This window comes from Salvia splendens, chromosome 22 (assembly GCF_004379255.2).
Source record: "Salvia splendens isolate huo1 chromosome 22, SspV2, whole genome shotgun sequence".
NCBI classification, from domain to species: Eukaryota; Viridiplantae; Streptophyta; class Magnoliopsida; order Lamiales; family Lamiaceae; genus Salvia; species Salvia splendens.
The window spans coordinates 21,830,954-21,846,880 of NC_056053.1; the positions used below are offsets into that span (position 1 = coordinate 21,830,954).

The 15,927-nt window shown below is 36.0% G+C and overlaps 1 protein-coding gene, 1 long non-coding RNA gene and 1 pseudogene across 2 annotated transcripts; 2 read left to right on the forward strand and 1 right to left on the reverse strand.

The window, feature by feature from the left end:
* The first annotated feature begins 645 nt into the window (after positions 1 to 645).
* LOC121786918 lies at positions 646 to 1,756 on the forward strand. Its single transcript, XM_042185514.1, has 2 exons — positions 646 to 1,620; positions 1,736 to 1,756. Exons 1-2 carry the CDS (start codon positions 646 to 648, stop codon positions 1,754 to 1,756), a joined length of 996 nt encoding a protein of 331 aa, XP_042041448.1.
* Positions 1,757 to 1,777: 21 nt separating this feature from the next.
* On the forward strand, positions 1,778 to 3,068 carry LOC121787253. Its single transcript, XR_006047305.1, has 2 exons — positions 1,778 to 1,823; positions 2,746 to 3,068. It is a non-coding gene; the product is annotated as an uncharacterized LOC121787253 (long non-coding RNA).
* Positions 3,069 to 5,510: 2,442 nt separating this feature from the next.
* On the reverse strand, positions 5,511 to 13,771 carry LOC121786919 (annotated as a pseudogene).
* Positions 13,772 to 15,927: the final 2,156 nt, after the last annotated feature.

Here is a 15,927-nt window from a genome sequence, read left to right on the forward strand (position 1 = left end):
AGGCTCGGGCCATAAAAATAAGTAGGGGTGTGGTAGATTTTTTTTATCAAATTTTCAAATCTATATATACCAACAAATTGCACTTCCATCTCATCTTCTGCCAACTACAATAAAAAAGAAAATGAATCCCAACCTTCTCGGGTTCAATCTTGGTCCAAGAATTCGATAATTTTGCAGGGTTTTCGAAGCTTCAAAGTATTCGTCATCGATCTAAATACAATGATGGAGGAAACTTTCAACTTCGTCTCTTCAAAAAACACACAACAAAATCTACTTAATTAACACACAAAAAAACATTGCATTGCATTGCATGTATAATTTGATCCAGTGGGTTTTTTCTTTACAAATGGTTATATAAAATACTTTAAATTTCCTAATGAAATACTACTATTACTAATTTTGATAGCCCAATAATAACAGCCCACGGCCCATTAACATGAAACCTTAGTCACACATCGCGGTTCCTCCCTATGTGTAGACAGTAAACTGCTTTTTCCGAAGCTTAAATCACCGCCGCCGCCTTCTATCGTCGCCGTTTCCCCTTCGCCTCAACCGCTGGCAATTTTCCACCGCCACCAATAAGGAACTACTGCAACGAACTTTATTTTCAGTCACTTGTCTAAAGTTCCTCTATCTCTCTTCAAAATGACTTTGTTGGAAGTGATAACAAAAGCTTCGTCTTCAATTCCAACTCGACCCGACGAAGAAACCGATTACCCGATTTTGCTAAATCCGGAGCCTGTTCTCCTCAAGCTGAAGCCCGAGTCCGACGCCCAGCAAGCTCAAAACTCTGTGAAAAAGGTTACCGGCTGGGAAATTTCACAAACAGATAATGAGCTTATCGAATTAGGTCACAAATTCTGCAAGGACCTGAGGAGGAAACTGAAAAACACCAATTCCTTTGGTAAATCCAAGTTCGTGGGAATGGTAACTTCGCATTTGGAGAATCTCGCAAATAAAGTTGGGGTTTCTGTTGCTGCTGATAAAACAGAAGGTGTGTATGTCGGTAAATTGGTGGAGAAATTGGGGCTTTTTATGGGTAGGGATGTTAAGGGCTTGATTTTGGAGGGCTGTATTAGTTTGGAGGTTTGGGATGTGTTGGGGAGTCTAATAGCTAATGGGGTTGTTGAACATGCTTCTACGTCGAACTTGGTTCACAAGTTGATCGAGAAAAGGAGGTCGGATTTGGTTGTTTTGTGCGTGAAACACTTGTTGGACCTTCAGGCTTATGACTTGATGTGCATTTTGAAGTATTTCTTGATGCTGCCTGGTGATGGGTATAGAAGCCTGTCGAGTGTGAGGGAGGATTGGGAGAGGCAAGCGTCGTTGGCGATTGAGAAGGCGAGTGGTAAGGGCGTTAGTGGGCAAAATAAGAGCTTGGCGAAGGATGCTGCGGTCTTGATCATGTTGGGACATGATGGATTCTCGGTGTCTGAGCTGTGCTTGCATTATATTCTCGCGTCTGCAAATCTTGATGAGGTTATTTTCGCAGCTTGTGCGAGTAAGTTGAATGGTGAGGAGTTGAAGGCTTTGATTCAGTACTTTGGGAAGTGGCTGAGGAAGTATGAGAGGTTTCCTCAAGCTGGTCCTTGTCCTGGATCATCTGCATTGGGTTTAACGGTTTGTGATTGGATTCCGAGTCTTGGAAGCGTTGTCAAATATTTTGGTTTTGTTGTGGATGAGCATTTTTCGTCTTTGGTTTTGCATTCTGAGTTCCATGAGCTGAGATCGTTAGAAGAAGTTGTTGGTTCCTTAGCTATTGAGGCCAGGCTTTGTGGTACTTTTGGCAAATTTGAGTGAGAGGTTGATCATCGAGCGCCAAGGTATGGATTCATTTATATGTTGTGATTTTCTATGTATGCTGCTTATTTTGTAGTCTCCAAATGAAGTCTCACATGACCTACATGTCAATCTGCTTGTGTAAACCTTGCTAATACAGTGTGCTGTTTATGTTTATCTGAAAATTTTACCACTCTCTGATTTCAAGTGTAGGTACTATTTAATGATGGCTGTCATTTAATATTCCCTTTTCGATAGAAATTGTTGGGTCTTTGTTTCTAGGATCTACACATTATACAAACTTTTTAGTATGAAGACTATATGAACTACTAAGTGAGAACCCTCATGTGCACATTACTCAGAGAAGATATGACTCTAAACCATCAGATCATGGATGTCTTCAGGTAAGTTAGAATTGGTAATTAAGTGAGGAATTTGTGATATCACTAAATGAGTTGTGTATAGCTTATTTATTGGATTAAAGATAATTTAGGCAGTTTGAGACTTGAGAGAGAATATGCAGGATATAATATGTGGATGTTCTCTGCTTAAGGGTTCTGTTAATTATGGAGAATATCTGGGTCTTGAGATTAGTCTTATCTTGAATCTTGGATTCTTGATACAGAAAATTGTTTTATATTTTGCTTCTCATGCTTTTTCTGCAAGTGGTATTATTATCCTTCAATAACAGTAGAACTAATCATATTTTCTCATTAGAAATACGCCCCATATCGAACTTCCATTAACATGACCGAAGTAAGATAACCCCACCTATGGAAGTTATTCTCTTTTGCTTCAGTTTACTTTCCCATGATCTTGTTTCTTCATAATCCCTTTCAATGGGCAGCTTTTTGATTAATTGCTTTTGCTTCAGTTTACTTTCCCATGTTTGTATCTGGTTATGTGCAGCAATATCATCTTTTGCTATCAAACGAACTTGCTTACTAAAAGGAATCTCTTTTGCAGCATACGACAATGATTCTTTGGGGAATTTTGCATTTTGAAGACGTTTCAAGGGATTTCGGTTTTGGCATTGCATAGAGCTGTGGAGCAATCCTTTTACCTCTCCCTTTATGGAGAAGATTTTAATTCCTTATATCATACGGATCTCCTTGTAGTAGTATTTTTTTGGCTTCATTTGATTTCCAATCAATTAGAAAAAAACTATTCGAACGAGACACCTATGTAATGGAGTGTTGTTAATTATATCAGGAAAAGCTTGAAGAATGGATGTGCCTCATTTATTAGTTTCACTTGATTTGTTAGAAATTGAAGCTCTTTCTACAACATATGCACTGCCTATCCAAGATTTTGACGAGAGGTGGGTTCAATAAGAATCCGGGCTTTGCGATAATGGTTGCGAGGTATTTGTTGGTGCTAGCTAGTGCTGCCGAATGCATCGACAGTAAGGGACAATGCAGTTGGGAACGGTGAGAGAGAGAGAGACTGATAATAAGATAGAATGAATTAAATGATGAATATAGAGAGAAGTTAAAGATACATAGAAGCATCATAATTGGTGTCGAAACAACATGATGCAACGTTGAGAAAGGGTTGAAAGAGTTTCGTACCGCAAAGTAGAAAAAGGCATAGTAAAACTTTTGATTTTGTGTTTTAATTAAGGAAATTCTTAGGGACAAAAGGTGATTCGCTCACCCCAGGCGCCCCCATAACCCGGCCCGACATCACTATGGAGGGGTTCAAACACGGTACCATCAGCGGCCCATTAGGTGGGAGGAACTTACACTGGTAACCAGCACACAAGGAGCCACCAACAGTGGTGAAACTCCCACACTGCGGCTGCCAGCATTCGATCCTGTCTGCTTAGGGACAATCTACCACCCAGGAACCAACTGAGTTAAGCCCGTGCAGGCAAATTGAGGAAATTCTTGATAATATGAATGAGTCTCTCTCGACTCTTGGCATTAACCATCTATACACAGAAATTTTGAAGGCCGCATCATGTAAATTTTGCGGATTAGTTTTATCTTTATTTTTTTGGAAAATTTTGATTTTGTGCGTAAATGCGGAAAATATTGATATCATGTAATCATCCTGATTTTTATTACTACTATTATTATCTGTTACAAATTTGTTAAAGTAGTGTAATTATGTAGCAGAAAATAACTTTAATAGTAGTAAAACAATATTGAAATAGCCCTAAAATTCATTGCTTGAGACCCCACTCCTCGAGAAAAAATTCCCTAGTTAAGGAATACCAAGGTGGCAATCCTATTTGGTATGTCACACTAATAAGATTTTGACATATGAAAATATTTATTCTCTCAATTCCAACTAGATAAATAAATTATGGAAACACTCTTAATATAACCTCACACTATTAATTATATAGAAAGTTTCTGCATGTTCCATATATAATACATGCACTACGTATTTACACATAAAATAAGTATTCCATTATCGTTTCATACATGCATTCATATAATACAATTAAGGTGCAATAATAAAATAAATCAAGATAATATTTTAAATCTTTCCTTTTGTTAATTTAATTTATAGTATTCATATAGTTCTTAATTTATTTTATACGTTACACATTAATTATATGAATATTAATATATTATGTTAAACTATAGAAATATAATAATGATAAGATAATCTAAAAAAGAGTAGTATTTTATTATATTAATCCTTGTAATGTACCATGAAAAATTCATAAACAAAATACGACATATGATTATTGTATGACATAGCAATTATATTTGAAATTATGAAAAAATAAATTACTACAATATAAGTTATCGTGATCCCCAATCAAAAAACTTAAACAAAATAAAACAAGTAATAATTTTAATTAAAAGGTATAAAAAAACTCTCTTCCAAACAATAATAAAATATATATTATGTGTATAAACTCTCCTCCAAACAATAATATATATTTTTTGTTTGTAAAATATACAGTTCTAATTAGTTTTAATAGTATTACTTGCACATTAAATAATATTAGTAATAGTTCCAATAAAATAAAATAATACAAGTAACAGTACTGACATTAATTTAATTTTGATTAGTGTACATTAATTCTATGAACACTATATGAATCAATTTTATCATTGCATGTATGAAACGATAATTGAATACTTATTTTATGTGTAAATATGTAGTGCATGCATTATATATGGAATATGCAGAAACTTTCTATATAATTAAGAGTGTGAGGTTATATTAAGGGTATTTCCATAATTTATTGATCTAGTTGGAATTGGAAGAATATATATTTCCATATGTCAAAAATTTATTAGTGTGACGTACCAAATATGATTGGCACATTGGTATTCCTTGACTAGGGAATTTTTTCTCCGATAGCATCAAATTAATACCTATATATTGGCGTGGAATAAATTTGACATTAATTATTAAAAAAAAGTTGGCCAAAAATTAGGTAACAGTATACGGTCAGGATTCCTCTAGTATATGCAATTTGTTTCGGATTAGGTACTATCAATATTAACATACCGTTGAAAATTGCTAACAAAATAAATCTGCCTAGTGTCCATGAAGAAGATCAAATGAAATGAATGAAATGCACCACTATTAAATAATTATGTTAGAATTAATTATGTTAATTAAATGATCACTGTGAATACTAATTTTGATATTAATCTAGATTATTATAACCAAAATAAAATTCTAATAGCAATAATTTCGTTGCTGATAATATTCTTTGTAATGAGAATGATCATGAAGAAATGCAAATTGGGAGACAGTTCTCGTCAACAAAATGTCACTATAATACAACAAATGCTACAACAGGGTGGGTTGCTCAAGTATATAAAACCAAATCAAATGTTACCAGCAGTATTATTCTTCATCCCCACCGATTCGATGTTTCCTCTTGTCAAAAACAGCTTTGAACGACTCGCGCTCAGCGCGCAACTGGTCTTGGAAGACGTTCCGCCTGCCTGGTTCTCCAGTGTATCTTTGGCTGAGTTTCTCTTCCTCAGGTAGGGGATTCGACTTCTGCAACAGTTAAAATCAAATCCTCGATACAATATACATCTCGTGGCCATAATGATTGTAGTAATGCAGGTAGCCGAGAGAAGAGTGAGTTTAGTCGTCGTGTATGGCTTACCAAATTGTATCCGCGGCCAGGACCAATGACTAGAGATACATTTGTTGTCTTTCCAGCACTGATCGAGAATCCGACTTTGCCAATCTGCAAAGGACAATATCCATAACGACCACAATTCCGAAAGGCAATTATAGAAATTTTCAACATTCAATTACTTGAATTTTTTAGCATTTGACAATGTCCAAGATCATATGTAAAGATTGGTAACTACTACTACTAGCACACTATCCCGATACGCCTTAAGGAGATGTAAATCATGCGCAAATTCATCTACTAGTGTAACTAGTAAGAGGGTATGCTGTCACTAGGAAGGAAATCTAATGACCGGGAAATGCTCAAAAAGCAACATGCAAACAACTAAATGATGCTGTCTTGCAAATATATCAAAACTTTACACACTCGAAGTGAGAGGAAAAAAGTTACTAGCATACCTGATCAGCCCAACGCACAGATTTACCTTTCTTGCTGTACGAGTTAATTAGGCTAGATAGGGCACTGGAGTTTCCCCTGATTGTTTCAGTCTTGCAGACATCGTCGTCATCCAAATCATTTGACCACTTACTCTTTCCTAGATCTTTCATCACCTCTACTGGATGTTCTTCTCCAACATCACTTCGGCTCATCTGATGATGGGCCTATGTTCCCAATACAAGAAAATATTATAAAAAGAATATGCAAGAGCTAACTCTTGTTTAGGTCATAAGTCATAACACCATTGAAAAAGAAACTCCAAGTGACAGCCAATGGTTTTGTCAAAGGAGAACAGTTTCTACCAGGTATTTAGCTCATATAAAACTTTGAAGCACAATAAGCATTTAATTTAACAGGATGAAAGAAATATTTAAAACTGGATTTATCTATGGATGCCCTGGTTCATTGTAGAGGTAATTTCACTTCAATTGCTTGCATAAACTAAAAGATGTAAGAGTTGAAACCATAATCTCATTGTTGTACATAAAGAAGAATCTAGTCACATCATATGTAATGAGAAAGGCATATATTTCAATTGAAAAGAGAGAAGGAAGATGCAGTGATCAAAACATACCATCAGTGGTAAGAACAACCTTCAGAGGGTCTAGAATATTTTTCAATTTTTGTAACTTCAGAATCTGAGGCATCACCAATATGATTGCCATCTTCTGTATCCATGTCAACCTGTCAGATTAACCATTAGATGAACAAATGAATCGCAATTGATCCTGCAGCACCATCGAGCCAGGCAAACAAACTTAAACTCACAGGCAAGGATTGACGTCATAATGTAACTATACATCTTATTCACATCTCAGAAGAGACTAACTGGCCTTGGATACTGGTTCTCAATCTTAAGTTAATTACTTAATTTCTCTCGTCTCTTTCTTACCCACCATGATTCGTGCATATTTTTATTTTCCAACTCTTCATAAGAAGATATGAGTAGGAATTAAAGATATGAAGCGTACAGATGCGCATGAAATTACCTCTTCAATCCCGTTTTCCTGAAGATTATCTCCATGGAGCAATGGCTGTCATCAATCAGATATAGGGAGTCACAGTTTAGTATTCCGATCAGAAGATTAAGTCCTCAATCTTGGCAGGTTCTTATAAAGCCACACTTAGATGGTAAAAAGAAAACTAAACTATAAATACCTTGATGTCTAGCTTCATATACAGGGATGGAGCATCCTCCCATCTGTTAGCCATCTCGAGTATGTCATTCTGACTGAAAACCATGGACATTTCTTGCAGCACAACCCTGTAACACAAAAGGAAAAAAGTGGCCTTAAAAAAAACACCATTTTCCTGTTCTCTGGCAACAATTTTGGTTAAAAATCAATTAGAAAGAGGATAAGATGCAATATATAACCAATTGCAAGTTTATGTTATCAACTCAAGAAACACTTATCCATGCTACATGGCTATCTGACCCGTCACCGGTCACCCTAGAGTGTCCAATTTTTAAGCTAAACCATCCATCAATTATCTTATCATGTTGAGCCCTTCATTTGGATTGAGCCATTTCATCTGCTCATCCGCAAGATGCTCCAACGATCTGTTTTCTTAGCCAGTGTATCTTGCAGTATTACCCATAACAAATTGACAACAGACAATCTACAGACTCTACATCAATAGACAGATACTATCACTTTAACGAAATGAACTCCAGACAGAAACTTACTGCTGGGTCCTTGTATGTGGCTTCTAGTAAATATACTTCATACCCTGATCTCTGCAATAAAGCAAATGACAATGAATCAAGGAGGAAACAATGAACCGGACTACTTCACTACATCATGACCTTAAAGAGTGTAACTGAAAAACAAAAGATCAACACATGAATGAAGGAAGAGTACAATCGACACAAGAAGCTAACATCTCAAAGAAATAATGAAAAGTTAAAATAAAAAAGCATACCACAAGGGTTCCTGGAAGATATATGGGAATTCTTAAAAAAGGTTTACATTACATGTCTCCTCTATCAGTGATGAGGTCAAGGGGGGTTTGAATACTCCCCCTCGACCTCATCTCTAATAGAGGAGATTGCTTCAAATGGAAAAGTGGAACCAAAACATAATGGCAACAAACTTGCAAGTCTCACAAGCTCAAATGGAAAAGTGGAACCAAAACATAATGCACTAACTTGCAAGTCTCACAAGCTTCAAAAGGAAAACTAGGGTTTTAAACAGGAATTAGCCTAAGATCAGACAAATCTATATGAGTAATGATAATAGAAACTTGATATCAAAACTGAAAGCAACATATGAATTATGATACAAAATCAGCATTCCCATATTCATTCAAGCTACACTAAAGAAAGATTAAATAATTGTGGTTAAAGGCAAAAGGAGTCAGGATGGATCAGAAATGGGTTAACAACACGTGACACATCAAATAAACATGCAGAAGAAACAGCGAGAAAATTTTCACATGCTCTAAGCTCATATGTGTGAAATTGGAGACAGTGATTAGTAATTGTTGAGATGTCTCACGGAAAAAAAAGTTAAAATCAGTTATAAAGGGCGGTATGTGATATTACTCGAGTAAGACAAATTACTAAATCAGTGTACCAGCAAAGTAAGCAATTCTACCAAATGTACACATTAATTATCAACAACAATGGCACTTATAATCTATGAGGAAATATATCTATCATAGAAGAAGATAGGGAGAATATCAGACAATGGTACATAAAGCAACGAATGAAGTAACCACTTAACGAAGGGAAGTTAGATGGCTGATGACCTTTACGTCAACATCAATTACAATATATATGAGGAAATTCATTCACAACAAATTAAGTCATTCAAACTATTGCCGTTTGATCCAGAAAAACTTCATAACCGAATTTCTAGGCATGCATCATCACAACATGTCTTTTAACTTATGCAACCATGCAATAAGATACAGCAAAAAGATCTACTGAGCTTAAAGATGATAGGAACATATTACTATTGACAAGGAGTTACTTAAGTCCATATATGCTAGCCATACTACTAAAGGGATCTTGAAAGAGCTACTTTAGTCGCATATATGCTAGAAAACTACTCAGGAAGATTCTTGTTCACTTGTATATAAATATAATCATTGTAATGAGGATTTAGTTATACTTGATAAGTTGCAAAAACAGGCACTGACAACTCACATCTTTTGTAATACCAGTCAAATCTACAATTATGACTAGCAATCACCAACCTCTAAAGTATTCCCTAAATAGAGAACAACAACAGACACCGAGAGGCCTCCTTAAAAGAGATTGAGGGTATACCTTTGCAGTTGCCCAAAACTGAGCAAAATCAGCTACCCGCAGATTGCGGTCATCCACTAAGACGAGGCACAAATACCAGCAAGAAATGGGTCAATTTCCGAATAAACTGCATCTGTAGTTAGATAAACTCAAGCAGTGCAGATGCACTGCATCACCACTTATTTTATAAGATTACGCCTTTCAACCATTTTTTGTGTGCATATTAGATTCTATATTATCTGACCATAGTTTTGAATCATTTAAGAGTAACTCAAAATAAGATATCCAAGAGAAACATCAGCAGCTTATCATGGATGTGTCAGCTAATCTGACATATTACACCATGTCAGATCTAAAACTAGCAACAAAAAAAAAGCATCATTAACAGAGAAGGAAAGGGCTATGACTGTTGAACAAAGTAACACATCAGTAGATCTGCCAACGAAAATTGAAGAAACCAATCATCTCAAAGAAGGAAAAACCTTTCAAACATAAATGAAATTCCAAATCAGGCTTAAGGGCAGAAAATTTGAAATAAGAATTTCAGATTAAAATAAAGTTCCTGGCACAGAAAAATCATACCAATTACAAAGGGGAATGCCCCTTCATCAAGGGTCTTTCTAAATGCCTTCAACATGCTTGACCGGTAAGCCTGAAAGATAACAACAATATCAGGGGAAAATCTACAATATTATGCAAGTAAACTTGCAGACCGGAGAGGGAAGTTTCAGGTCACCATCAAAATCAAGAAAAGGCAACTTTTCCAGTGCTGTACTTTAACTCTTAACTATGGTAGATGTCATTCTATACTCGAATATAACTGTAAAATTAGTATGCACTTGCTATGCACTCTATGTTGAAGGTTACTTCAACATACTGTCTCAACTAAACAAAGCCTGCTAATATGCTTTTTCACAGTGTAGCATAGGATATGAACAATTTCACATCTTTAGCATCAACCCAAAAATGAAATACATAGACCCTCCAACTCTAAAAGAAGAAAACAGAAGTCAGATAATTGGCCAGAATCGTAAAATGTTAACCTTTAAAACATCAAATGAAACCTCTATAAACTAAGTCGAATTGAAAATATGGTTGGCTTATGAACTTTCTACACTTCTAATACTATAGCGGAAATGAACTACTTTTTATGAGCCAAAAGTACCACAAGAAAAAAGGACGACTCTCTTAACACATAAATATAAGTTCAACTTAGAAAAAGATATATTTTGTCACCTCTTCCATCTCAGGTTCATAACAGTATTCCATGACCTTCTTCGTAGGCTAGTTTCTTCCCTCTAATTGAACCGGAGGATCTTGAGCCGTCATTCTCCTCAACCTACAAAGTATATAAGAGTATGGTTATAACTGATCAAGCAAATCTCTAGAAACTGAAGGAAGCACAGTAACACAATACATTTGAGCTTATAAGGATCTTTTTCCATAACAAACGCAAAAAATGAAAAACACCTTTTCAACCTCTGTCATGAAATATTCATCCATGGAATGTATCCGTGGAGCAGTGCCACCATTTCGACCTCAAAATCACGCAAGAGTTTAGGCCATGTAGCTCTTACCACTCCCTGAGAAGTGAGCGAGAAACAGCAATAAAAATACTCAAACAATAGCTCTTGCCCATTCTAGAAATAATGTTGTTCTCAATAATAAAAAGACAGGAAGGGAAAAAAGAACAGTTACAGACAATGGGCCATCAATACATTAACTAGAAAATGAATTATTTTATAGAGAAACACAAACCTGGAAGTCCACGCAAAATAATGACCATATGATCTGGGCGACTTGCACGGTGTGGATGCTTCAAAATATGAGATGCATCAATGACTTTTGGCTTGTCAAATGACTGATTCCTTGAGGGGAAGTCTTCACTTTCTCCATTAAATGTCCTGGATGAAGCCATCCTTTGCATTTCCTGAAAGATAAATAATCCAAACCTATAATGTACATTCTGAATATCACCCAAATGGAAAGAGATCCTGATGTTAAATGTAAAAGACTAAAGGCCCATTTTGGTCCTTAACATATTGCGATTTTTTTATTTTGGTCCAAAACATTATCTTTTGAATTATTCGGGTCCCTCACAAATAAAAAACGGGTCACATTTGGTCCATTTTGGACGGTTTCCGTCAAAAATTTGATGGAAATTCCCCATATCCAGCATCTCTGCCGCCAAGCTCCGCTGTACCATCACCTTCGGTCCTCCTCCTCCCTCTTTCTATCTCTGGAGGCCAATAATTTAATTCATTCATTTAGCAAAAATGGAGTACATCGGACTCAAGGTGGCGAGGAAGGATTTCGGAGGCCGCGCTGCTAGCTTCGGCACAGTGGTGGCCTTTTCCTCCACCACCGGTCTGTTCAAAAGTCGTTTTCGATGGCGGCGACGAATCTGAGGAGATGCAGATGGAGGAGCTCTATCCGCTCTTCCTCACGCCGCCGCCGCTCGGTTTTGGCTCGAGGGAGGAGGGAAGCAGCGGCGGCGTTGGAGCAGATCCAGAAAATCCTCGCCGGAATTAGGGTTTGGGTTTAGGGTTTTCGTCAAATTTTTTACGGAACCGTCTAAAATGGACAAATGTGACCCGTTTTTATTTGTGAGGGACCGAATAATTCAAAAGATAATGTTTTTGACCAAAATAAAAAAAAGCGCAATATGTTAAGGACCAAAAATGAGCCTTTAATCAATGTAAAAACATGGGAAATATCTCTACTTTAAGCAAAAACCATCACATATTCTTAAAGCATACTACAGACTCAAGCTAAAGTGCTATATAGCATATCCATCAAATCATACAGCACTAGCTACAAGCACCATAAAAAGGCATTCCAACTCAGTTACAGCCACGAAAAAGAAAAAAAAACTTTTCACTTTTCCTTTTCATATCATCAAACTGTCTACCAATTGACTACACTGGTATTCAAGCACAACTGCACAAGGATAGAAACACTTGTCTCCATCTTACTGATTTGAACCCTATATGATAATCACATTTATACATTTTTTTTCAGTTAGGCAACATAAATAGATATGCAGAGAAAGACTTTATAAGTAGCACACCTCTGGATGATAACCACTTGAATTTGGATACCCTTTGCTAGAGTAGTGAGAAGACACCGATGTCACAGATTCAGAAACCATAGAGTATGGTGAATGGAAAGAAGATGCAGAATTTATGCCACTCCGGAACAAGGAGCCAGGCCCACCAGCAGAGGAAGTAACTGGCTCCGAGAACGGATATCTTGGTGGTTCCACAGGAATTGGTGGCGGTGGGGATGTCGGAAGTGGAGGCTGAGCCATAAACCCGGGGGCGTCCTGCATAAGCCACTTGTTCTCACCCTGATTAGATAAACCATGATTGGGTAATTGGCTCCATTCTATGCTGCTGCTTTGCATGAGGCTGCAGGTATTGGTTATTGTAATCCCTGCTTTCTGTAGAACAAATTCTTCTTTGGTCTTGGTAACTCGGATCATCATATGCCAGAGTTTCATGGTTTCCTCTTGGAGGTCTGAAATTCCTATACCCATCGGCTCCAGGACTACTTCCATAATGATTGTGTATCACACTACTCTTATTTTGATTATGAAGAGGTCTGTTTTGATTAACGCTATAATTATTTTCCTTGTGATAACCACTCTCAATCCCCTGAAAATTGCTCGGCTCATAAGGACGACCCGAGACGCTGCATCCTCCGTCATATTTTCTATCCAAACCGCGACTTACAGCTCCGTGATCACGAATCAGTTTCAGCCTCCTCTCGTCTTCCACCAACGAACCCGCATAACTGTCACTGCCGTTGTCGAATCGCATTCTCTTGACGCCAATTTGACTAGGAATTTCACGATCCGATCCGGAATTTGGATTTCGGTAGTAATCACTGCTGTAATTAGGGTCACTATTCCACGGCCCTGGCGGAATTTGAGCCTGAGGTGGTGGATAAGGAGTGACGGTGGGGCCGCCTTGGTGGTCAACGAACGGATCATATGAAGCTTGATGCTGAGGCGGCGGCGGCGGGAGTGGACTGCGGAAAAATTGATTCGGAGGCGGTGGTGGAGGCCGGAAATATTGGGGAGGAGGAGGAGGAGTGCAGAAAGGGAAGTGAGAATGCGAGCAAATTGGGCATAAATTAGCTGGTTGAGGCCTAGAACGCCATGGATACTCCATGGTTGAGCTTGTTAGGTTTACAATTTGGGGGAATTTTACGCAGGGACGAAGCTGAGGACTGGGAGAAAAAATTCCCTCGTCAAGGAATACTAGATAGCATATTTGGTATGTCATACTGATAATTTTTTTACATATAGAAATATATATTCTTCCAATTCCAACTACATCAATAAATTATGGAATACTCTTAATATAACCTCACACTCTTAATTATATAAAAGTTTCTGCATATTCCATATATAATACCTGCACTACATATTTACACATAAAATAAGTATTCAATTATCGTTTCATACATGCAATGATAAAATTGATTCATATAGTGTTCATAGAATTAAAGTACACTAATCAAAATTAAATTAATGTCAGTACTGTTACTTGTATTATTTTATTTTATTGGAACTATTACTAATATTTATGTGCAAGTAATACTATTAAAACTAATTAGAACTGTATATTTTACAAACATAAAATAATATTATTGTTTGAAAGAGAGTTTATACACATAATATATATTTTATTATTGTTTGGAAGAGATGTTTTTTATACCTTTTAATTAAAATTATTACTTGTTTTTTTTTTTTAAGTTTTTTGATGGGGATCACGATAACTTTTATTATAGTAATTTATTTTTCATAATTTCAAATTTAATTGCTATGTCATACAATAATCATATGTCGTATTTTGTTTATGAATTTTTCATGGTACATTACAAAGGATTAATATAATAAAATACTACTCTTTTTTAGATGATCTTATTGTTATATTATTATTATTATTATTATTATTATTATTATTATATTTCTACAGTTTAACATAATATATTAATATTCATATAATTAATGTGTAACGAATAAAATAAATTAAGAACTATATGAATACTATAAATTAAATTAACAAAAGGAAAGATTTAAAATATTATCTTGATTTATTTTATTATTGCACCTTAATTGTATTATATGAATGCATGTATGAAACGATAATGGAATACTTATTTTATGTGTAAATATGTAGTGCGTATTATATATGGAACATGCAGAAACTTTCTATATAATTAATACTTTCTATATAATTAATAGTGTGAGGTTATATTAAGAGTGTTTTCATAATTTATTTATCTAGTTGGAATTGAGAGAATAAATATTTCCATATATCAAATCTTATTAGTGTGACATACCAAATAGGATTGACACCTTGGTATTCGTTAGAGAATTTTTTCTCATGCTATCGTCTTATATGGGTTAATAATCATTTTCATATTTGACTGCATTAAAAAAAAGTAAATTAGCAGCCCAGCTTGGAGTTTCTGGCGAATAGATATAGGCTAAGTATGTAGTTTGGCCTAATTATTGTTTTAAGTAAATATGGAGTAGGAATTATTAAATTTATAGTTATCAGTTTATGTCGTCTAAGAGTATGGGAGTTTTAATATTAATTTTTTAAACATAGAAAATATATTTATTTTTCACATGTTTTTTAAAAATAATATTTATTAAATAGTTAAAGTGGATTATCAAAACTGTGTGCTAATTAAAGTGCACGTGAAAAATATATCGAGAAAAGATAAGGGCATCCGCAGTGGTGCCGCGGACATCCCAAAAACACCTTCTGCCACGTCATACGGACTTCCCACTGCGGATGCCACGTCATACGGACTTCCTACTGCACAGTGGCGGACATCCCCAAAACATCCCGACGGACTTCCCACATTTAAAAAATCACAAATTCACCAATTTAACAATTTACGGAATTAAGCAATTTACGGAAGAAAAATTCGAAACGAATACGAATTAAATTTTCATTAATTAAAAAAAGAAAAGTACATTTCACCAAAATAAAAAAATACATTTCAACAATTAAAAACTCCATCAACGACGACCCCTCCGCTATCATACTTCTTCAATTATATCATTTTGGAGTCGAACATGTGCTTGTTTTTTGCGCATGTCGGCGAATGCACGGACTTGCTCGACATCGTCATGGGGTATCCACATGCGTCATTGCCAGTGGCCAAGCCGTGGCTTGGACCCGCAGTCGTAGCATCAATCGTTGGCCCAATTTGGGTCAGCGTTGGGCCTTCATCTTCGACAATCATGTTGGCATGATAATACAATTTCGTACATGATGTCGGCGATGCCTGTCCACCATACCACAAC

Coding starts and splice junctions, on each gene's coding strand:
- LOC121786918 (XM_042185514.1), top strand. CDS start 646: ATGACTTTGTTGGAAGTGATAACAAAAGCTTCGTCTTCAATTCCAACT. Junction 1,621..1,735: donor CATCTGCATTGGGTTTAACG/GTTTGTGATTGG, acceptor TGAGATCGTTAG/AAGAAGTTGTTGGTTCCTTA.